Source organism: Schistocerca cancellata, chromosome 4, assembly GCF_023864275.1.
Source record: "Schistocerca cancellata isolate TAMUIC-IGC-003103 chromosome 4, iqSchCanc2.1, whole genome shotgun sequence".
NCBI lineage: Eukaryota > Metazoa > Arthropoda > Insecta > Orthoptera > Acrididae > Schistocerca > Schistocerca cancellata.
Window position 1 is genome coordinate 725,181,019 of NC_064629.1, and position 25,709 is coordinate 725,206,727.

The 25,709-nt window shown below is 38.6% G+C and overlaps 1 protein-coding gene across 1 annotated transcript in view; it reads right to left on the reverse strand.

The window, feature by feature from the left end:
• Positions 1-25,709, reverse strand: part of LOC126184406 (CLIP-associating protein 1-A-like) — a 246,603-nt gene that overhangs the window by 153,990 nt on the left and 66,904 nt on the right. The window contains 4 exon segments of the mRNA XM_049926790.1: positions 6,386-6,639; positions 8,806-8,932; positions 13,127-13,236; positions 13,317-13,474. Coding sequence (XP_049782747.1) covers positions 6,386-6,639; positions 8,806-8,932; positions 13,127-13,236; positions 13,317-13,474 — 649 coding nt within the window.

The window sequence follows — 25,709 nt, forward strand, 5'->3', positions numbered from 1 at the left end:
AGAATGATGTCAAATTGCAAACAGAATGTTATCAGAGTAGGGGGGAAACGTATGGCCGAAGAAAAATAAATAGTTACAAAATTTAGCAATAGATGGTGCTGTAAGTATCATAATTTAATAATGATCGACTAAAAACGACAAATGAATCATACAACAACGCCTAAGGCGTACGTTTGACATTGAACAAAGTGAACTGTTCAATGTGCACGGGTGCACAGGTGTGATACTGTTAGTTATGTAAGCCCATCCAACACAGCAAGGTCATATCACATTGGATGAGAAAAATCAGTTTTTAATTGTCCTGAGGCCAAAAACCACATAAAGCATTAATCAAAATCAAATTCGATTATTAATTTCCATGTGACTGGTGAAAAACATGTTCAGTATGTCCACTATTTTCTGCAACAAGTTGAAATTGAGAAACAGCATGTTCCACAACTGATCGAAGTGTTTCCGGGGTCACGTTCAGAATGTGTTGCGCAATGTGTGACTTCAATGCAGCTAAGACTTCAATGCAGCAATCAGAACACTAAACACAACATGTTTCAGATAGCCTCACAGCCAGGAGTCACATGGATTAAGATCAGGTGATCAGGACGACCGGGCTGTAGGGAAATGGTAGCTCATAATTCTAGCATTTCTGAAATGGTGCTCAGCAACTGCTTAACTGGATTTGCAATGTGTGGAGGTGCGCCATCTTGCATAAAAATGATCCCATCCACACATCCACGCTGTTGGAGAGCTGGAATTATGTAGTTGCACAAAAGACACTCATAGAACTTACCAGTGATGGTACAAGTAACAGGACCGGAAGCACCTGTCTCTTCGAAAAAATATGGCCCTATGATAAATGATGCCGTAAACCTGCACCACACAGTGACCTTTCAGGATGAAGTGGTTCTGGTTGATTTGCGTGTGTCTTTTCCGTTGCCCATATTCGACAGTTCTGTGTATTGACATGTCCTGTCAGATGGAAGTGGGCTTCGTCTGTCCACAAAATCTTCCACGACCAATCATTGTCCACTTCAATGCGAGCAAGAAATTCTAAAGCAAAGGTGTGCATGGGTGATTTTGAAAGGATAGCAAAGAAGGATTTTACACATAGTCCTCACAGGTATTTCCAATGTACGGGCAGTTCTCCGTGCATTACACGTTTGCACACCACCACTCGTCTCCTCCTGCATTGCTGTGGCCACTGCTTTCACTCATGTTGAACCAATTCGTTTCCTCCCTCTACCAGGGTGCACACCAAAAGAACCCAAATTTTGAATTCATTTTCTCCAGACCCACGGCAGTCATCGGACCAACGACTTTTTTCAAACCCTTCTGTGTCATTAACTTCTGCAGAGCAACGTGTGCACAGTCATCATTCTTGTAATACAGCTTTACAAGCAGAGCGTGATCCTGCATTGAGACAGTCATGGCGCATGTCGCAGATGCGCAAGGAGGAAAAGCCGTGTACCCTGCGTGTTTAGACCAACTTTAATGGGTCATGCGCATGACAGGTGTTTTCATTTATGTATTATGACACATACAGTGCCATCTATTGATCAATTTTCACACTCTTTTTTTTTTTTTTCTCCTTCTTCTGCCATTCGTTTTCCTCCTCCTCCGATAACATTCCGTTGCAATTTGATATGATTCTGACCAGAGGGTGTTATTTCTACAGTGTTTGGAAGTTTAATTTTAATTATAATTACCCTGTATTTTCCCTACAAGGATGTCATTTTCATTACACCAAACAGCGGAGCTGCATGCCCACAGGAAAAAGAGTTGCTGTAGTTTCCCCCTGCTTCCAGGCATTCACAGATCAACAGGAAAACTTCTGTGAAGTTTGGAAGGTAGGAGACACGAGATACTGGCTGAAGTATAGCTGTAAGGATGGGTTGTGAGTTGTGCTTGGATAGCTCAGTTAGAAGAGCACTTGCCCACAAAAGGCATAGGTCCCAAATTCGAGTCTTGGTCCAGCACACAGTTTTAATCCGCCAGAAAGTTTCGTATCAGTGCACACTTCTGCCAATATTTATGTCCCAACTATTCTTGTGGTTAGATCAGAACCTCTGTCTACTTTAAATGCAGCAATTAACACCTGTACTTCATCACATTTTCCAAACTAGCAAGCTGCCGTCTCCAACCCCCCCCCCCCTCCACCCCATCCCAAATTATGCATGCAGTTCTTGTCCGATATGGTGATTCTTGTCCAATATGGCGAAAGCCTTCCCAAATGTTACACTCGTAAAATGGATTTGCCCTATCTGCTATACAAACAATTCTCCTGTACCATGAACTGCCATTTCCCAGCTGTTTTCTACATCACTGTCAACAACCAAGAAAGATTTCTCCTCATTCTGTGCCATCTCATTGACTTTAATAGCTCAATCAATACTCCACTGGGATTTAGACTAATTCTTTGTCCTCTAAAGGGATCGGTATTCTGATACAAATCTTTCCTACAGGTTACAAAGTGTTATTCAGTCATCTACCCAATCTCAAATATTCATTCATCCTAAACTATACCTGATATGAGTATCATGCTCCATAAGTCATACCTCTCTGCCAATAAAACATGCAACCAATGCATACTTCTGTATCCATCTTGTGAATGTCAAGTATTACCTCACGATTAGTACAGGAACTTGCAAAACAGTCACCTGTCTGCACTGTGGTGAATACCCAGTTGCAAAGCACAGTGGTGTTGACGTAACAGTTGCTTGCAGTAACTACTATATAACTCACACCATACAGTTGTAACAGCCCCATTGCTAAGCTGTCATGCATTTTTTTTTGTCATTTTATATATGCAGTAATGTAAATGCAGTTCTGGAACACTGAGCACTACCCATCACTCAATTACCAACACGGCCAAAGACTTTTAGTTCTTCAAGTTTAACCTGGGAGATTTTCTGTACCATTTTGTATTGAACTTAAGGTAAATTGCATCAATCGTTATCCAAAACTGCAAGAGATGTTCTTGTTCTGCTATTATTTTGTGAACTTATGAACAATTAACTCTGTCCCCTATGGTGTCAACTGCACAGTAAATACACCTGCTGCATGATTTTGCAAACTGTTTTCTGGCCCAGTGGCAGTATATAAAGCAGACAACAATCACTAGAGCTTTATACAAGATCACAGTTGACAGCTGTTGTCTCACTACTTCTAAAAGCCACCTGTGTACTACCTAAATATCAGGGCAAGTGAAATTTGGCAGCTCGACATGAGACAACATGTAGCTGAATCGGCCACAAATGGCAGCTCACTGCAGCTGTTGCCAAATAAAAAGGGAAACAGAGAGGGGGGGGGGGGTGAAGATGGAGTACAAAGTAAGAATTTTCAGACAACTATTTATAACTACTAACATCCGCGTCATGCTAAGTATAGTCATGGTACCACCATACTACTGAAAGTCATAACTGCTCAAACTTTAATCAAAAGAACAACAACTACCTCATGGGAACTAGTTTTTAGGGAAAGAAGTAAACTTAATAGTACATTTTTGTGTTCAAGCTCCCTCCCCCCGCGAGTTTCTTATTTATATTGCAAATTTCCCAAAGATGTCCTCTACAGATTCCATGGGGAAAATTATAATTTCAGGGGAGACAAGGAGATTTGAGAAATCAAAGATAACCTAAATCTGGATATACACACAGGTATTTGGAACACTTTGCCGTGGAGAAGGAAATCAATAATAGAACTGTCTACACCAACCATTTCCTAAATACAAATACGTGGCTTGTGAAAGTAGACAAAGCCCAGAACAAGTCAGACAGTTAATAAACAGCAGCTTTGCTATTAAGATTGATTTTCTTCAGTATTTAGGAACTGCAATATGTGACATATCAAAAATATTCATACTTTATCAAGTGCAATGCCTTATTCAGTACACGAGATTACTTAATTTCTGAAAACAAGTGATTCCATTTCAATGAGACAACTGTTATGCTGTATCAACATAGACAGCATGTGTAACTCTCAAGAGTTTCACCTTCTTCCAGAATATCAAGAGATGTTAACACACAGATGTAGGGACTCATTGTTTAAGACAAATTTATTTTCTGGTTTCATTCAGACAACTAAAATTGAGAATTAACACGAAATGTTTATAAATAATGGACATGTTAGTATGCAACAGGTATAAATCAGTGTGGCTTGTTCTCAGATGCTGGGATATCTATGATAGTCACTGATGGAATAATGTAAGATGAACGGAATGTGCCTTCAACTGAGGGATGTTCTTAATTCTGATTGCACACACAAACCTCTCATTAATTGCAGACGCTTGTCTGATACTGTACACCATATTTACTCAATTATGAGGGTTTCTTCCCCCCCCCCCCCCCACACCAAATTGTCAATTGAAAAATATGTGGCTGTCTTATATTCGCTGATTAAAATATTGCTGCAGTGTTCAATGTTTTTACATTGTTTAACAGATTAATATAGGGGCTGTCTTACATTTACAGATGAAGCTTTGGCTATTAATGTTTTGTACAAATTTATTTTGAAGAATTCCAACGGATGGGGCTTAGCACACAATGATTTCACTTGAATAGTCTCAAGATTTCCCAATACACCGAAACACTCCCCACACAGTATCGACATTGCTCGAACAATCACGTGACATTTGACGCGTGGCACTAGTGCAAGGGATATGAAAGAAACTATGAACTAGCCACTCCAACAATCTAATGTTCTGCTTAGAAAGTGACAATTTTGTGACACACAGGAGGAAATATCATTAAATTCTGTCAACTTGGAAACTTTTGGGATATCTGAACAGATCTGCAATAAAAGTTCTTGTACATATAGGGATACCGTACACAAACATTTATGGTGCTTTTTAAGTAAAGGTTACATTCAAAGGCAAAAAGCTTGTCCTTCAAAACCCATTACTTGATTCTGAACCCAAATATAAATTCTGTTTGGTTATGGGAAACTGTTATGATTCACCAAGTGGGTTACAAATGAGAAATTTAGTTGCTGTTCACTTATTACAAAACTAGGTGAAAAATATCACCAATTTTTAATCAGCTTCAGAACACGATTGTGACATTAATATCAAAAGAGAATGAAAATTAAATGAGAATTAAAGGTCTAACAAATAAAATATATCACATTAAACTGACTGCAACTGTTATCATAAGAATAAATTACAGGGAAAAATAATCATTGTGGAGATGGCACCAACAGATGTCACTAGATAGCGGGAAGAGTAGAAGATCGAGAACTGGACTGAACCATGACTGCAATCTTTTATTCATATATATTAGTTGCTGTTGTTACATATGACCTGCACCCTGGAAGATATTGCTGTCCGTGTTTCACTTCTGCTCAAGTACAGCATTACAGAATGGTTGGAGGGGGAACAGTGACATCAGCTTGGCTGAGAACTACACTGAGTGCAAGGAGGAGTGGTGAGTGGGCAGCAAATTTTGTTCTGCTGCTAATCATGGTTATATGTTTCTGCAGAAGATCACAAAAGTCTAAATTGGGGCCAGTTGCACAGTAATGTATGCTCAACAGCAATGCTGTCAATGCCTACCGTGAGGTATGACGCGAACAACGGGGTGTGTCAGCTGCCAGTTCTACATAGCCAATGAGAGAGCAGTGGGCAGATGATATATTTGGAAGCAAGAGACATTGTAACATTCTCATATCAGTATAGAAGAGAAATCCGCTGTGTGTTCAGAGAAAAATAACTGTTTTCTCAAGTTCCGCCATAACGATGACCTCAGAAATTGCAACATATTCTTGGAGATATACCCAAATATTTGGGCCAACAAATATATAAGTTTCACAGATGTCTTGTTATGATTATAATGATGATGATTAAATATACAGATACCACACAACTGTCTTAAGTATTGTAAAAAAGGTAGTGAAAATATAAATTAATGTAAACAATTTCTTTTTGTTTATTTTATTTCTCCCTGTGTTATCAAAATGTTGACAATGAATAAATGGCGCAAGTGTAGAACAGATGAAATGTTACCTTTTTAGGTAGATACCTTATATCAATGAAAGTTTGGAATTTTGACCAACAGAATACGTTAAGAAATAAATTTTTCCTCAAAGAGCCACATAAAACAAAAAAAGTGGGAGGAAACTGGAGGGGGGGGGGGGGAGGGGGTGTCATGTTCAGGTAAATACAGTACTGTATGTTCTAAACACCGTTTTGAAGACGACATGTTACTTCCATACATTAAGTAGTGCACAAGCTGGACGCAATGGACCAAAGTGTTGTATCTGTAGCCTATGTAATACGTATATATCCAGAACATACAACATGTAAAATGCCTCCATTACATACAAAAAAAATTTCTATTTTTAGTTAAGTTTAGTGAAACTGAATTATGTTTCACATAATGACCATAATTCCACTTACCTACGGGAACACTGCCGAGCTTCACTGTCTGCATCATACATTCCTTTCCTCAGAGCTTGTTGCAGGTTTGCAACCTGTTTTTCAAGTTTATGAGCAGGCCAAAGACGAAGAATTAATTCAAGAAACTCACAACATGCTCGTCGGATTTCCCTAGATTTTGATTGCATGATTGATATTATCACTGGTATCAGTCTGTGCGAGTGAGTGTACCTTATGAGAAAGCGTACTGTTACTAGGCCAGCAGTTGCTATTACCTGTGAATGAATAAATGAAATATAATTGTTAGGTGCTCGGAAAATAATAAAATGGATGCTTAGGAACACTCTAGTGAGAAGAAGACTTCTTTGTAAGTTCTACTGATGAGTACATGCTGTCTCCCCTTGCAATTTCATACTATCAGCACAGATTTAATTTTTAATACAGTATCCAGTCCCGCCCTATTAATGTTATCCAACAGTATAGGCTGTTAATATCTTCTATCAAAATCTCAACCCTTACTAATGTGTACTTTTAATGCTATGATTTGTAGTAACTGTGCTAAAAAGATGAGTTACAAATGTCTTTTTTGGAAATAGCTCTTCCATAGTTACATTGTTTATTTTGACAGCAATAGTTTCAAGCCCACTAGCCATTATTTAGCACTCACACACATTGCCGCCAGACTAGCAGCCATCGTACTGTTCAGCGCATGCCCACGCGCCCGTGCATACCCGCCCCACACACACACACACACACACACACACACACACACCCACACACACACAGCGAGAGAGAGAGAGAGAGGGGGCGGGGGGGGAGGAGGACTGATGAGTCTCCTAAGTAATATGATTAAAGCTTGTCTGGCTTCAATGAGCACGAACAATTAACAACAGGGTTGCAGCCTTCAAACTAGTAGTTACGAAATAACATCAATTCCAATAAGGCAGTAGCTTTGATAAACATTAAGATGAGTTTGGGAAAGATAGGTAACAAGGATGGGTCACAAAGAATCCAGTTTAAGAGAGACTATAAGGACCGTGCACTAACCAACTGCATCATTGGGACATGGACTGGCCAGTTTTTATCACCCCCCCCCCCCCTTCCACATTTCTGTAAATCATTTGACTATTACTTCAACTCTCATCCTAAAAGAATGCTAAAACATAGTCTTTCCACAAAAGTATTGTGTGTATTTCTATTAATACGACTAGGTGCAGCATCTCTTGAAGATTACAACTGGTCGTAATTATTTCTGTAATTTATTTTTTAATATACTGGATTAAAAACAAAGCAACTTCTCTAAACCGCATATTCCAAAAACACACAACTGGAAACAACAACAACATCCATAATGTTATAAATTCTTACACAACACTACATTACTGCTACAAATATAAATGATACACACTAAACAAAGTTTCATTTACCGTCATTTAACATTGCCTCCAAATAAAAAAGGTGACAATACAACAAATATATTATGAAATCATAGTGATGTGACTGACAGCCTTCTCTTACTGATTTCTCCATTCGTAGTGAGAAATCTACTACTATATGGACAGAAGGCGAGCATGGTAAATCATTCTCCTTATGTGAATCACATGGAATGATTCATGTGATATCACATACTGATACCACCCAAGGGTGTCGCGAAGTTGGCAACACAATTGCAAATTTCCGTTAGACGCCGACAGTGGTCACGCAAAATCTGGTGGACCCAATGGTGTGCACCCACTGAGATCATGCCGCCAGCAACTCTGCAACACTTGTGACCTCTGTTGCCACAAAATATGACAGGTGGCAGCAGCCACTGAACCCACTTGCTGTTGGAGCCTCATTGTTATGACACCATCAATCATTTTGAGTACAGTGAGCCTCATCCTAGTTGTTATTGTATGAGATGGACCTCTTAATTCTTGCTGCCTTATTTGTAATGAGTCTATGTACACTTGGAGAAATACAAGTTAAGTAAATCTTCTGATTACTGTGTTAACTTGTTTGCTAATCATTTATGTGTCTGTCCAGCTTTCCTATGATGACAGTTGCCGTAACGCACTGTAGTCCACATCTCCTTACTATTATGTATGAACTCGTGCACAACAATACAAAATCAGAAAAGGTATGGGGCATGGGTACTAATTGTCATCACTGATATTTAATTTGTAAACTGAAGCTGCTAGTAAGGAAACAAAGGATCATCTCAGCATACAAGTTGTTTGTCGTGGGGGAAAAATCAGCTCCTTTGGGTTTTCGGGACAGCTATAATATCCCCACAAACAAAATCAAAACTACTTGGACATACTAGGTAGCTAAATGTTAAACACAGGAAATTCCAAAGAAGAAGTTGGTTTATGAAATTTCTACTTATTGTACATCCTTTTCTTGTTATACTTGTCAAGAATCTTAATATTTAAATAGTTATCCACATGAGGTCAACATACCTTGGCTGAATTTGGAATCAGATTAATTAGATTGCCAAGAATAATTTCTGCAAAGTGGTCAAACTTTGAGCCTAGCTGTCGAGACATAAAAGCTATTGTGCAGCACGCTTCTCTCACAACCTGTGACCTGTAACATTCATAATGATGTTATAGTAAGATATCATTTCTAACACATAATTAAAGCATAGCTTGCACAGGATAGAGTAGCATGGAGAGCTGCATCAAACCAGTCTCAGAACTGAAGACCACAACAACAACAACAACAACAACAACAACAATTAAAGCATTTGCAGGATCTCAAACCTGTAGTAGCAATGTTTAAATATTGAAATGTGTGATATATTTCTACCGACATGTAATAACAGACTGTGTATTGTACCAAAAACATATTGGTACAACAAACTAGGACTGCAGAGTCTGTGACATAATTCCTAAATACATGTGAAGGATTAAGTTCCTCTTGACACAAATGGCAACTTGTACACCAAAAAAATTTCTGAATCTATGCTGAACACAGACTGTACAGATACTTAACAGTTCTTATCTTGTTAATAAAAATTCATAAAATTTAGAAAACTGTAACTGCCTTTTTTTACTATGACATCTTTCTCTGACATTCCCTGAAGCAGGCCAAATACAATGTACAGGTTTCAAACAATACCAGTCCATATTATCATGCCAGTAATGCTACTGCACATTCGCACAAGTAGGGAAGCCATGTAATTAACACATTTACCTTAGCACTTATGTTTTAAAATATTGAAGGAAGAGAATACTTAAATAAATCAATTATGTGCAATTTTTAATAATAATAATAATAATAATAATAACTGTCTTCATGTAACTCATTGAAGTCATTTCTATTTAAAATTAAATTACTAGAAAGAATGTGCTGAACACATGTTGATTAACTATAAACCAGTCATTTCTCACCCATCAGCACCTGGATATAATCATGACATACAGGATATACAATTTGTCAATTTTACCGGGTATGCTATTTGTTAATTTTACCGGATCTACTATTTGTCAATTTTGCATGCATAATACATCTACAATCCATTTCAGTGCATAAGGAACTATACATCTTAGATCCATTCTTCTAATTTCTAATAGTGTTCTTATTTCATCTCACTTGGTTTTCATGCAGTGCATAAACCGAGAGAGTGCACTCTAATGTGTCAACTTCCAAGGCCTAGCTCTAATTTCTTCATTTTCTTGAAACAAATAGATGCTGATGTCCTTCAGAAATTTTAGTATGCTTTAACCAAAACACTTCCCTAGTACTTATTAGGAACATTGTCTCCAAAATGCCATTTTTTTCAACATTATTATTATTATTATTTTCATTATTTTTTTTTTCCATTCAGGCCCACACAGAGACATGTTGGATGGCACCTAAGAGCCAGCACTCAGCAGATGCTACCAAGTGGCAGCTGCACCAGATACAAAAATCGTCAACGTACAATGCCAAGCAGAGGCCCAACAGAGATTACAAGTGCATTGATGGCTATGAGGAAGAGTGTGACACTTAGCACAGAACCCTGTGGAATACCATTCTCCAGACTGTGAGGGGCACTGTGTAAAGTGCCAACTCGAACTCTGAAGAGCTGGTGCGAGAAAAATTCACGGATAAAAATCAGAAGGGGCCCACGGAAGCCACAGTCATGGAGGGTAACTAAAATGTGATGGCACCAAGCCATGCAGTATGCCTTATATAGGTCAAAGTAACTGCGACAAGGTGCTGGTGGTTAGTAAAAGCCTGTCAGATGGTTGTTTCCAATCTGAGTAAATGGTCAGTTGGAGATCGTCCTGCACGAAAGCCACACTGATATGGGAACAAAAGGCCCTGAGATTCGAGTACCCAATATAATCTGAAGCTAACTATCCTCTCAAGCCATTTACATTTGTCAGACGTTGGCTTCTTCCTGGGCTTAAGGACAGGGATAACAGTACAGTCTCGTCATTGTGACAGAAAAACACCCGTGAGCCAAATGTGGTTGAAGATCTTCAGGAGATGTTGCCTCTGGGGAGTGTCCAAGTGTTGGATCATCTGGTTGTGGATGTAATCCGGCCCTGGGGCCATGTCTTGTGAAGAGGTAAGAGCCTGCAAGAATACCCATTCAGTGAAGGGTTCATTATAGGGCTCAACATAGTGCGGGATGGAACATAGGCGGGTCTGTTAAAACTCTAAATTTCTGAAGGAGAGAGGTAGCAGGATAGGAAGAGGACACCGGTGCCATCGCAAAGTGTGTCGCGAGCTGTTCTGCAAGGCACAATGGATCAGTGCACAGAACACCTTGGAGGTTAAGACCCTGGACAGCCGACTGTCACTAGCCGCCCTGAAGGCTACGGAGCTTTGACCAAACCTGTGATGAAGAGGCATACATCCCCAAGGAGGAAACACAGCGTTCCTAGCATTCCTTTTCACTCTGCTTAATAAGGTAACGAGCCTTAGCATGGAGACACTTAAAAGTGTCTCCATGAAGAAGGTTGGTCTGTGAAAGGTGTCATTTTAATTGCTGCAGCGCCCGTCGGTGGTCCTGGACAGCGACTGCGACATTCTTAGTCCACCACGGTACCGGTCGACAACAAGGGGGACCTGTGGATAGGGTGACAGCAGTGCCAGTAGCACAAAGATAATGGCAGAGATGCCTTGCACGACTGCACCAATGGAATTCAAGAGGGAGGTGTCGAAGTGCACAGCAGACATATATAAAAGCCAATTGGCCCTGTAGAATGCCCAACGTGGGGGCCTGTCTGCCTGACGGCAGCAGGGGAACAATAGAATCACCAGAAAAAGTGGTCACTGTCACAAAGGTCACCATGGGATGACCAATGTAGGGAAGCCACGAGAGCATAGGAGGAGATGACAAGATTGATAGCAATAAAGGTGCCATGAGCTGCACTGAAGGGGAACTGTCATTGAGGGGACACAAATAGAGGTCCATAATAAGCTGGTCAATTAAGAGACCCTACCCATTGAAGTGCCCCCCCCCCCCCCCCCCCCAAAGTGGATTGAAGTCAAAGAGGAGAAACATAGGCAGTTGCTGGAGTAAGGTAGACAGTTCAATGTAAGGAAATGATCTACCTGGAGGGGGGTCCGGTCTGGCACACAGTTTTAACCTGCCAGGAAGTTTCATATCAGTGCACACTCCGCTGCAGAGTGAAAATCTCATTCTGGAAACATCACCCAGGCTGTGGCTAAGCCATGTTTCCACAATATTTTTTCTTCCAGGAGCGCTAGTTCTGCAAGGTTTGCAGGAGAGCTTCTGTGAAGTTTGGAAAGTAGGAGATGAGGTACTGGCAGAAGTAAAGCTGTGAGGATGGGGCGTGAGTTGTGCTTGGGTAACTCAGTTGGCAGAGCACTTGCCAGCGAAAGGCAAAGGTCCCAAGTTCGAGTCTCGGTCCGGCACACAGTTTTAACCTGCCAGGAAGTTTCATATCAGCGCACACTCTGCTGTAGAGTGAAAATCTCATTCTGGCATTCTTTATAGTCATTTTTTTTTCTTTCTCACTGGACCACACAACATCCATGAAGACTCTTTTAGTGTCAAAGGCACACTTTATTTTTCTGCTTTCTTAACTGTTAATATTGAATGTACGTCTAGTTACTGCAATATTTACACTAGCAGTATTATCACTGTTACTGCATATCATCACAAGCTTTTCTACGTTTTTATTTCATCATATACACTTTGTCTACTTTGTTTCCCAAAGAAGATTAGGGTTCAACATCCCATCAGTGGCAAGGTTACTAAAAATGGTGCACAACTTTGGATAGGGTTTAGACAGCAAAAGAAATCAGAAGTGTCCATTTCAAAATACCCAGTTCAGCATGTGCCTCCATAAATTAGTAGTGCCCATATCAAAAGACCCATTCTGGCATTTGCATTAAGTGATTTTGGGAAATTTGCCATGGCTGTTTCAATAAAATTCAATGTTTGTGCTTTACATTCCCCTATCTACTCTTCCTATTCAATAAACTCCAACATTTCATTAACAATCCAATACCTCTCAATAATTCATTCACATGTTCAGTAATATGGCCGAAAGGCCCAAATACACTAACAAAATTATCACAGCAGTAAGGTAGCCATGAACAGCTTCATTCATGAAATGTGTGTGTCACACAATTTCTGATACACAATTTTGTTGAAGCACTGATTAACTGAGCAACCAAAAACTATTAATATCACTCTCACAATTCCACGCAGAATCATTAACAGTTCTCTTTTTTATCAAAAAAAGACATCTCAGAGCTTGAGAGAAACCTGCACTACAGAGAGAAATTTAAAAAGAACAAAGTTTAAGTACTAACCTCAGATCTTTCAAAACTCCTAAAAATGGTGTCTCCATTAAACGTAAGTGTTTGAAAAATTCCTCATGCTTAGCAGCTCGAGCCATTACAACAGATCGTAGTTTTTTCAACTGAAATACACAAAAGTTTTTACTTATATTAAGAAATCAATTTTATTAACACTTATAATCCTAATCATCACATTACTAACCGCCTCAACACGTTTTGACCAATCATTATTTGGATCATTAATGATGTCAGTTATTTTGGTCAGCGCTTTTTCCAATTCTCGCACAGTGAAAATTTTGGCTGGTTGAACTTCCTCAAAAACTTTCACAAAATGCTCCTCGTCAAGGGCTCCTGCTGATGCTGTAATTGTGTAAAAAAGATTTAGTTAGTATCTCTAATCCATTTAAATTTTGAATAGGGCCTGTGCCACAGGTATACCCTCTGATAAATATCACTGCTGATTTCAAACACTGGAAAATCCAGGGTCGAATATTAACAATATAAGGAACAGATAGATTGCTACTCACTATAAACATGACATGTTGAGTAGTTACACACAGGCACGACAAACAGACCCTTACACTTTAGCTTTTGGCTAAAGCCTTCTTCAGATAAGGAACACACACATACACACTCAATAACCAGTACAGGCTGGTCTCTGCATGCCATAGATGGTGGCCATGTATGCATGAGGTGTGCTTGCTTGTGTGAATGAATGTGTGTGTATGTGTGTGTGTGTGTGTGTGTGTGTGTGTGTGTGTGTGTGTGTGTGTGTGTGTGTGTGTGTGTATGCTACTCTTGATGTTCACAAAAATCTGTGCTGGATAACTGTCTCTAATCAAAACTGGTCGCACCATCAAAAAATTGAAAATCAACTTGAAGTGTTACATGATGTCATTTTTACCACTGCTGTGGAACACAGTCAACATAAAATACCACAAATAACTGTTGTATTGTCCAATAATGACAGATACAGTATTCCCAAACTCTTGTGTTGTCATTGCTCAAGGTATGACCCAAGCCATGAGGGAGTCTCATAAAAAGTATTATAATAAATAAAGAGATACCTGTAAGACATATTACTGTAAAATATGAGCTAAATCACATACCTTTTTTACTGCCTTGAGTTCCTGATGAAGAAAATCGGGACATATCTCTTGAAGCATTTGTTAACATGCATTGCAGAACAAAAACTGTGTTAAGAATGTGAGTAATGGACACAACATACATGCAAAATTGTGAAAGGGATTAATTACGGTGCAGTCATTTTACAAATATTGAAGATACGTACAAAGCATTCATGAGACAAGCACACAAGCAAGTACACAGACATAGGAAGTGGATAATATATGCTCTATTATTTGGCAGGTCTATCCATATGTGGCAGTCAAATGAAAATGAGACAGATGGAAAGTAGTAAGTAATTTCTTTATTATTTCAAAAGTAATCACTGTAACATTTAATACTTTTATCCCACTGTCTGACAAGATGGTCAATGCTTTTGTGGAAAAATGTCTGCAGTTTCCCACGGAACAATTTTTGTACCCAGGCATTGCACTGTTACGTCTGAAGCAACTTGATAGCCACGAATGTCTTCTTCATGGTTTCAAAAGTATGGAAATTGGTTGGGGAGACGTTGGGACTGTATGGAGGATGTGTATGAACTTCCCAGTGAAATTTCTGCAGTATAGTCAAAACAAACTTGGCAAAACATTGGTGGACATTACCCTGCAACACATCCATGCCCTCCATCAACATTATTAGGCATTTGGACTCGATAGCCTGATTCACGTTTTTGCAAAGTGTCCATTTACCATGGTAGGAGGGCATTCACATGTTTCCACTTTTGGTTCTGACACTCTCTAGCTCAAAATAATGACATGTTTCACCACCTCTGACAGTATGGGACAGGACACAATATTCTTCACTGTGATACTGTTCCAAGTGCTGCAGTGATATAGGCATTCTGTTCAACTTCTGCTACTCTGTTAGGCTGTGGGGAACCAGCTGCACACAGATTTTCCAGAACTTCAGATGCTCTGTCATGATGGTGTGAGCAGTACTGTGACTGATGCCCAAGACGAGGCAAATATCTAACACCCTCTGGCATTGGTTATTTGTGACGGAACACCCACTGCAGTAATGATATGATGAGCCAGTCCTGGAAGACTGCTATTTTTCAATGACACCCAACCTCCGCCAAAGTGTTTATTCAATGCAATCACACGTGCACATGACGTGCTGTGTTTGTCATATACAGCACTCATTCAGGCATGAACTTCCCTTCCTGACAATCCTTCTGCAGTAAAAAACTGCACCTTGCTGTTCCTCTCGCCCAGAATCCATAGTAAAGTCAAACACACATTCAATTCATTGGCCTCACGTCAACCATGTTTAACAGACAAATGGCACAGAGGTGAGAATCACCCTGTTCTTTCCTGACTGCCAATGGAGGGCACTTCCACGCACACAGCTACCTGCACTACCAATGTGCACACTATGTTCATTTTGATTTGACTTCCCCTTATATATGAAGCAATAATGAGTAATCAGCAATGTGAAACAGATGGATTGTTGGGTAGTCTTCAAGGGTATAATGTCTGTAGACTTAAAGGCAGGAAAGAATGGTTGATTGCATTAGAAGTAATAGCCCTTTAAATTGTTACTAGCCATTATTAATGTGTTCAAGATTTTTGCAGGGATCTATGGTTAAGCAAAGGATCTTCATACTTGTCAGCACCACCCACATTCCAATGCATAAGAGTGATTTCAGTAAAACCATACCATGATACTCAAAGAAATTAATAATTTTTGCCTACACGTCACGTTCTGCATGAATGCAGAAAAAATAATATGAACTGATGATTTATTTAACTAATATTTTATATTTTCAAGGGTAAGATTGCTTTTATAACTATAATATGCACAGGAATGCATTATAAACAAATACAGAAGCAGGCCACATTTAAATATGAGCATTAGTCTTCAGAAAGATGACAATGTTTGCAGGCTGTTTTTAATAAGCTAATTAATCACCCACTGAAGACTTAAAAAAAACAACATCAGGGATCAAACTAAATAGCAAACATAAAATAGTTAAAGCAATATTCAGTATCTTGCATTCTGCAGTATAAACTGCCCTCAAGTACTTATTTTATCTGTATTGCCACAAAACAATATTTTTCCTCATCTGTTATTGGAACAGACACATACTCAAAACTAAAGGTATAAACATACCTTTTAAAAGGGCTAACAAACCAACATTTTTCAGTTAAGTTTACCAGAGCATGAGCAGAGTACACTTTTGGCTGCTGTTAATCAGTGGTAACAGATTACACTGATATTTATTGAACCTGTGACTGTTTCTAGAATAAATAACATAGTAAAGACAGCAACCAGTCAGTAGATAATGATCATTTTACTTTGAAAAACCAGTTTCAAATGCTTCACTTATCTTCAGTGGATTATACGGTTTATCTCACATTTGTAGCAACTTTGGAAAGCACTGAAATGGTCTGGGGAGACATGCCTCCAAGGTAAAGTACATAAAATTGAAGCACATGTTTAAGGCAAAATCTTGGCTCCACTAAATCTACATCTGTACTCTGCAAGCCATCATATGGTGCAGGGTGCATGGTGAAGCATACCTTATATCACTGCTAGGCATTTCCCTTTCTGTTCCACTCACAACAGAGCAAAAGAAAAACGGCTGTCTACATGCCTCCATATGAGCCCTATTTTCTCTATCTTCTATTTGTGGTCCCTATGTGAAATGTATGCTGTCAGCAGTACACTCATTCTGCTGTCAGCCACAAATGCCAGTTACCTGAATTTTGTCAACAGTGTCTCACAAAAAGAGTGTTGTTCTCCCTTTAATGTCTTTCTTTAATCCTACCTGGTAGCAGCTCCCTAACACCTGACTACTATTCCAGAAAGAACTGCACAAGTGTTCTGCATGCTCTCTCTTCCACAGATAAGCTACACTTTCCTAAATTCTCCAAATAAACTAAGCCATTCACCTTCTCTACAACTGACCTTACATGATACGTCCATTTCAAGACGCTTTGCAACATTACATCTACATATTTAAACAACATGACTGTGTCAAGCAACACACCATTAATACTGTATTCTAACATTACAGGATGTTTTTCTTACTCATCTGCACTCATTTACAGTCTTCCATGTGTCAAGCAAGCTACCACACATTACACTAAACAGAAATTCTGTCTCTCGCTACAGCCACTCAATAATGATCCTTTCCCATATGCTACAATGTCATTAGCAGTCACAGATTGTTGCTCACCCTATCAATTGTAGTGTGTGTGTGTGTGTGTGTGTGTGTGTGTGTGTGTGTGTGTGTGTGTGTGTGTGTGTCCTTGGAGATCTTGAGGGAGAAGGGTTGAGAGCATTCTCACTGTCCCTGGCAGCATGATGTCAAAATGGACATAAAAATGACGCTGAAACTGTTGGTGGCGGAGGATCGGCATGTTTCCACTGCTTTGACTGTTGTTTTGTGACATAAAACATGATGATGAAACTGCTGACACAAAAAGATTTCATATCATCAACATCTTGTACCCCACAACTTATTCAATTCTAAAAGGAAGAATAACACACAACATCGTTATGCACACCTTTGGACAGCGTATTATGGACAGATGAACAGTGAAGCACTGAGACATCTACTAGGCAGACCTCAAAACCCAACTTTTCAAGAGACATAAATTTTATAAATATGTTGCAATAGTTCATGTACTGTAATGTGTTAATATTAACAGGGGAATGATAAGGACGAAAGTTCAAGACAGGCAGCAGTTTAAGCAAGCTACGAGGGTGGTTTGAAATGTTCTCGGAACAGAATAGAAAAAAAGTACTTTTATCACTGAAACTTTTATTTTTATTTTTCAATGTAGTCTCCTTGTACATTAATGCACTTGGTCCAATGATGTTCCAGAGCCTTAATCCCATAACGAAAATTAGTTTCCTCCAGGCCTGTGAAATAGTTGTCAACTCCGGCTATCAATTCTTCATTTGAAGTTAATCTACCAAAAAAAAATTTCAGTTTTGGGAAGAGATGGAAGTCTGATGGAGTGATATCAGGTGAATAAGGTAAGTGTGGCTCATATTCATACCTTAGTTCGTGTAATTCTGCCATGGTGACAACACGTGTACAGGCGCACATTGTCTTGATGGAAGATAACTCTCTTCCTTACTAAACCAGGTCTTTTTTTGCATATATTTTGTTGCAATTTGTGCAGGAGGTTAACATAATATTCTCCAGTAATTGTTTGCCCAGTAAGGAGATAACCTACAAACAGAATCCCCTTAGCATCCCAGAACACTGACACTATGTTCTTTCCTGCTGAAGGAATTGTCCTTGCTTTCTTTGGTGGCGGAGGATCGGCATGTTTCCACTGCTTTGACTGTTGTTTTGTGTCTGGGGTATAGTAGTGCACCCAAGCTTCATCTGTGATCACAAACTGGCACAAAAATTCTTGTTTGTTTCTCCTAAAATGGGCCAAACATTGTTCCGATATGTCCATTCTCATGATTTTTTGATCCAGCGTCAAGAGTCATGACACCAATCTTCCAGATAATTTTTTTTTTCATTTCTAATTCTTCAGTTAAAATGTGATATACCCCTTCAGATGACATCTGGAAAGCATGAACAATATCATGTACTTTTAATCGACAATCCTCCATGACCATTTTATGCACTTTTGCAATAACTTGTGGAGTAGTGACACATCTCGCTGACCACTGCACAGATCATCATCTAAGCTCTCCCGACCAAATTTAAATTCATTTGTTCACATGGTAACAGTTGAATATGAAGGATCCGAGTCCCCCAATGTATTCTGGAAATCAGCATGAATGTCCTTTGCTTTCATGCCTTTCTTTACGAAGTACTTAATCACTGCTCGAATCTCGATCTTTTCCATCTTCGCAAATCACTACGCGGGAACAACAACAGAGCCACGTCACCACCACAGCGCTCTTCCAAGAGCACTGACGTGGCCTGTGTTTACAGGCAACAGACCAATGAATATCATGTGAACAACTCGTTGCGCTAACGCTGACCTCTCGTGGTGATTCTGAAAACTTTTCAAACCACCCTCGTGTATTATAACAACAAGTGACAATATTATAGCAACAAGTGACAAGGGTACTTCATCAAGCAAAGATATATCTGATTGGGTTAAGCTTACCATATTAATGTGTGATGTCAGTATAAAGCTAGTGTCTTAGTGACTGCTGGGTAAGAAGAATTTTTTTTTTTTTTTTTTTTTTTTTATGTATAGCTGCATGCAGTTAAAAATGGTAAGAACTGTGGCTGTTGCACATGGAAGCTGATGGAACTGGACAGCACCTGGAAATGGTTGGAAACTGCATTGGTCACAGTCTGAAGACTTTTGGCTGCTGCCCTGAACTGCAGTAGCATTGAAGCATCAGCAGAGAAAGATGTGTTGCCTTTGGCGTCTCTAGCAACACCTGGGATCTTTGATGTTGTAATGCCTTCCAATACACCTGACCTGATTGGTTCACACTCACCTAAGTGTGAATGGCAAATAGTGGCAAGGCTGCGTATTCCTGGACAGAAGGCAAAAGTGGGTAGTAGCAATACGGTTGTCTCCTTATGCCTTTAAAAACAGATGTGAAGCCTCGCTCACTAGTGAGAGAACAATTGGGACTGAGTCTGATCTCTCTGAAGATTCTAGACAGGTACAGAGGATGAATTTGCCAGGTATTGGGGACTCAAACATTAAGCATGTGATGGAACCCCTCAAGCAAAAAGGAGGCAGGTTGAGAAGGGAGACCAGTGTTGATTGGGGGGGGGGCGGGGGGGGGGGGGGGGTTTCTTGTCCAAGATGTGAAGGAGGCCCAGCCAGCAGCTACTGAGAGAGGAACTCATTCACGTTTCCAAAATGCACACAAGTATAGGCCTGTATCACAGATTTTAACCTGTTGTAGAATTTTGAAACAGGTTTTATTCTTGTATATTATGATCTTGCCAGAGACCAAAATATCCTTCAAGCCATGATTTCGAGAAACCCAGCTCACATCATTCATCTACAAGACTCAGAAACCTGTAAACTACTGGCACCCACATTGACAAAGTGTTTCTCGAGCTCCAGAAGGCATTCATTACAGTTCTGTACTGTCAGTCAATAAACAGCATATGGAACAAGGATCATCTTTGTTATTGAACTGAAGAGTTCCTAGCAAATAAAACACAGCACAGTCACGCTACAGCAATATGAGAACACAAAAAGAAATCTGTAATATAACACATACAGAACATTCAATGAAAGAATGTCTACTATCAAGATAATACTAAGAAAGAATAATCAAAAACAATATGTTTCATGAAATATGTAACATGATGTACATAAGAACAATAAGTACAGATTACTCTTCAATTATGTTACATGCATGGTTTATCAGCCAAACAACTCTGCAGACATTATAGGGCGCCAGAAAGCCATAGGTTAAGTCATCTATTTCTGAATCTCCACTTCTACTTTATTTACTGCCTACTCATTTGACCACTATATGCTCATGCAGATTTCAGAGAGATCTGGTACCAATCCACCCACCCATTCGCCAAATGTATTTATTTCCTTACCCCCATTTTTCTTCTGGTTCTGCCTGGAAGTGACAGATTACTGAAGGACTGTAGCCCTCTTTTTTATGTGGTGAGCAATACCAATCATGTACCCTAAGGATACAGTTATAGGAGTTTGAACCCACTAATGTCATTAAATGGGCAGACACAAGCACTTCAATTGAATTTCACACATTGTAAAACCAAGCAACAAAATAAAATGCGAAAATACTCACCACCCTTGCATAATGGAATTGCACAGAAACTGTAATAATTTAAATCCATAGTTTACATTCTTTCATGCAGTCTGAATTTCATAAACTTAATGAGAATTAACATAATTACATAATACTGTACTGCGTTATGCAGCTGTAAGCAGCTTATATTCCTGACCTGCCAGGAAAATCTACAATAAGTTCTTCCTGGAGCAGTCAACACACGTCAAAACATGCAACACAACATTCTTATTGTTTAAGTATCAAATTTATGCTGCATAATTTTTAAGCTACTTTTTTTTTAAAGCCAAACTCATGTATTTCTTTTTAATCCAATAACTTGTCCCACTTCTGTAGCATTAATTTATTTTGACTGCTGTTTTCTTTGATACTCATGCACCAAACATTTTCCCTTCCCTCACTAACCTGGCTTGTGTATTTGTTGCAGTATAAAGTCTTAAGTCATAAACCTAACATCAGTATGAGCCATGTGACAACTACTTGGTGGACAATGATGTCTACTGGACTTTTGCATACACTACAGTCTTACGTAATATTCATGCTCATGCATGTTTTCTAACGATATTTGCACACCTTCCATTTGGTCATTGCCTCAGTCATTTTCTTACCACTTGTAAATCTTCAAATAGTTTTCTCGCTAAATATGTTTGCCTGAATACATGTCCCATCCAATCCCATTTCAATTTCATTACTGTCATTATCACATCTTTCACTTCCGTCTGCCCTCTGATAAATTTTGTTTTTCTCTCTCTTCCAGTAGTCCCCGAAAAGCATATCTCCATTATTTGTCAAGCAACCCTCAATTTTTGAATTTTTTTCATTTAAAGTGCTTGTCTCTCTACTGAAGTCACAACTGGTAATATTATATTATGAACTTTCAATATTGAATAAACCAGAAACTTTATTTTGAAAACTGTTTATTTACCAAAAACACTCACGGCCAGTTCTACTCTTCTGCTTTATTTCTACTGCTGTCCATCTTTAAGTGCTCTAATTACAACCATTCATCAACTGGTTCTGTGACTCCTCTGTTTGTGTGCACATTTTTCTTCTTGATTTGATGACTATACTTCATTATAGCCTTATAAAAATAGACCAAGTAGACTGACTTTTGGACTTGTTCTATTCACTGATGAATCTTATATGCACTAGAGGCAAATAGCATAAAGTCATCAGTGGAAAAAAAAGGAGGAGGAGGAGGAGAAGGAGGAGGAGGAGGAGGAGGTGGTGGTGGTGGTGGTGGTGGTGGTGGTGGTTGTTCATGGACCTTCCATTCACATGCAGTCCTTAACCTCAACTATATATATAACTAAAATAGTTAATATAGATAGTAGTTATTATCATAGAGGGAGGTGGAAGCAACTGCTGACAAATGAAAGTTGAGACAACAATGTGCAAATTACAGAAGAAGGGACATGATGCTGAATCAGGCAGGATTCAAGTATCTACCGCAAAGCAGAACAAATTAAATGCACCCAACAAATATTTAACTGGTGATATAGACCAGCACCAGCACCACCAAGAATTAGGCCTTTCAGCCTATTTTGTCTCAGAATTGTTCATGCCACCATTTGGGGACATTTAACGCTCCTCTTGCCAGTTGGGTTATACTGCATTGCAGCTTCAGTTAGCCTATCATTAAACATATGTTGGACATGGTCATTCCGTCTTCTTTCTTTCTTTTTTTCCCATGTGTTCAATGTTTAGTTCTTGTCTAATATCGGTATTTATTTTATGGTCCAACAATGAATATACCACTACAAAGTGAAGGACCTTCCTGTCTGATGATTCGTTTCGATGTAATTGATCAGATGTTAGGATCCAACATTCACTACCATACAGCAGCAAAGGCAACACTATTACTTTGTATGGTTTAATTAGTGTTTCTTTCTGTATGTTATGTTGTAATGTAGATTGTATAGTTCCAAAGAATTGTCTCAATCTGGCCAATTTTAGCTCTGCATCATATGGATACAACAACATGGTACAGATAAACATCAAGTGGTAATAAGTACAGCAATCAGTCACAAATAATGTTTATTGCAAATCCAGATTTTGATCACCGTGTGGCCATCTTCAGTGTTTAAACACATACAAAAAACCCATTACAATAAGGTGACATGCATCCTTTAGTATATGTTCAGTTGTATAAGTTTTACTTGTGAGTTAATAATAAAATACATAACAGCAGATATCACTTAAAACATTACAACCATTTATACATAAACACAGTCCCAACTGGACTATCAATGTCAAAGACTGAGTTCACACTGAGGCTGCTGGCTTCCATGTATGTCATATCAGTTTACAGTGTCCTCTACATATGTGATGGATTGCCAAAATATATTAACTAAAAAAAGTCTCTGATGTTTTAAAGTTACACATACATGATAGTGACTGTGTGAGGTGACAGGTGGCATCAGTTACTGCTGTACATTTTTAGTTACATATAGTTTAAAAATACAGTAAGTCCTATCCAAACTATCTATATTAATAAATTTATTTAAACAGTGTTAAATCCAAAGTGTTGATAACTTACCCATATAATTACATCAACAACATTTATAACAACATAGTGAACAAATGGCAAAAAAAAAAAAAAAAATAGTTTCAATGTAGTGGACAACAGTAATAATAAGTGTATTTGTTTACCATACTATGATAAAATTAGCGACAGGATAACCTCGTTTTTAGAAAAAGAAAAGTAAATGTGGAATTTTGTACCACAAGTAAACTGGGTAGTATTTTAAAAACAGTATGGAAAAAAGAAATGTTTTCCATAGATCAGACACCTACAGAAGGGGATGTCCCAACTGCGATGTTTGCTATGTGGGACAAAATGATAAACGGCTTGAAGGCAGCTTTGGCAAACATGTCACATTTTTTTCAAAAGAGGTGGCAGAAAAAATCTAATCTCTCCGCAAGTTTGAAATTTTTAATATCAGGCACTATCTTGTGGGACACTGCTTAACCCTTTAACTGCTCTAGATGTGTTAACGCGCACGCCTTTGTACCTGTCCCTGTGTGCTCTGAACGTGTTTACACGCGCCACCAGTCCTTCTACCTGGCACACGTCCAGAGCACACAGGGACAGGTACAAAGGCGCGCACGTTAGAAGGACCAGTGCAGTTAAATGGTTAATTAGCAGGGGGCCACAAAACGTTTCCATTTTTTGAAATTATTTAAAAATCATTAGATTCAAATACTATGAGACTTCCAACAGACACATTGATCTGGCAGTAACGAACTATTTACGATTAAACTAATCCTAGATTGCACATGAGTACATAGTTTTGGTGGCAAATATATTACCCACAATTATACATGGTGTATCTGGAAGTTTATTAGTTTTAACACCAAACTGCATAAATAATAATGTATTTTTATGTGAAAACTGTGTGAAAGGACATTATAAAACAGAAAAATGTTGGGTCCGTTCGAAATAAAGCTGCTAGTCCAATAGCTTATAACACCATTTTTGTCTAATCTAATTCCTGTAGCTGCACTTAAAATTTGACAAATAAATTTATTAGTGTGTGTCTTCTGGATAAGATTTGCTGTAATTTTAAACTATAAGTAATTGTAAAAATGTACAATGATAACTGATGCCACTGGTTAGTACACACTGTCACCACCATATATGTATAACTGCAAAACATTATACACTGTCAGTACAAAAAAAACCACACAGTTGCAAATTTCACTTTTTTTATTCACTCAATGACTAGTTTAAGGCCGGGATCCATTTTCAAATCATCATAACATAGTCAAAAATGGTGTTTCCAAAAATGCAAAAACTATGTAAAAAATGTGCAAACACACTGCTCATTTGCATATTTTTGACATAGTTTTTGCATTTTCGGAAGTACTATTTTTGACTATGTTACGATGATTTGAAAGTGAGTTCTGGCCAGAAACTAGTTATCGAGTTATTAAAAAAATTGAGATTTGCAACTTTGGCTGGTTTTTTGTTGCACCAATTAACAGAAGTTCCTGGCCTACAATTATTACAGCATGCTGAAAGTTCGTAAATTGGACACTATTGTTAGTTACAACTGCCAGTTTGTTTTATGTATGTGCATGAGTTTTTAAAAAAGTATAAAATAAGAAATAAAATAACAAAACATGTGATTGTAAAATAAAGTCCATATAGTTTAGCAATGCCATGTAGTGGGCGCTGTAAACTGGTACGAAATAACAAGAAGCCAATGGCCTGTGTGAATTCAACCTTTGACATGGATGGACCAGTTGGGACTAATGTAAAATTTTAACTTGCATCTGCTAATACAAACTTTATTACTGACTCACACTTAACACTTACATAACTGTACACATAATAAGGTACGCATATTACCTTATTTTAACTTGTTCCTTATATGTTCTTTAGCATTGAAGATGGCCACACACTGAATAAAATCTGAATTTGCAATAAACATTATTTGTAACTGATTGCTGTACTTTTTACCAGCACTGCAGTCAGCAATCCATACAACAGCACTAGGTGTCCTCTGGCTACCCACAACAGCATAATGGAAACATAGACCATGCATGTATTTGTTTGTACTTATTTAAAATGGTTCAGTTAGCTGAAAAACCTGTCAGGTGGGAAATATATGCCATGATTCCTTTCCTGCCTTTGAAAGACAGGTAAGTTGCCAAAATGAATTAGTTTATTAATAATGTTTATGGAGGAAACTTACAGTGTGATTGGCTTGTAAGAAAAGAGGATAAATCATTCAAAGATGGCCAT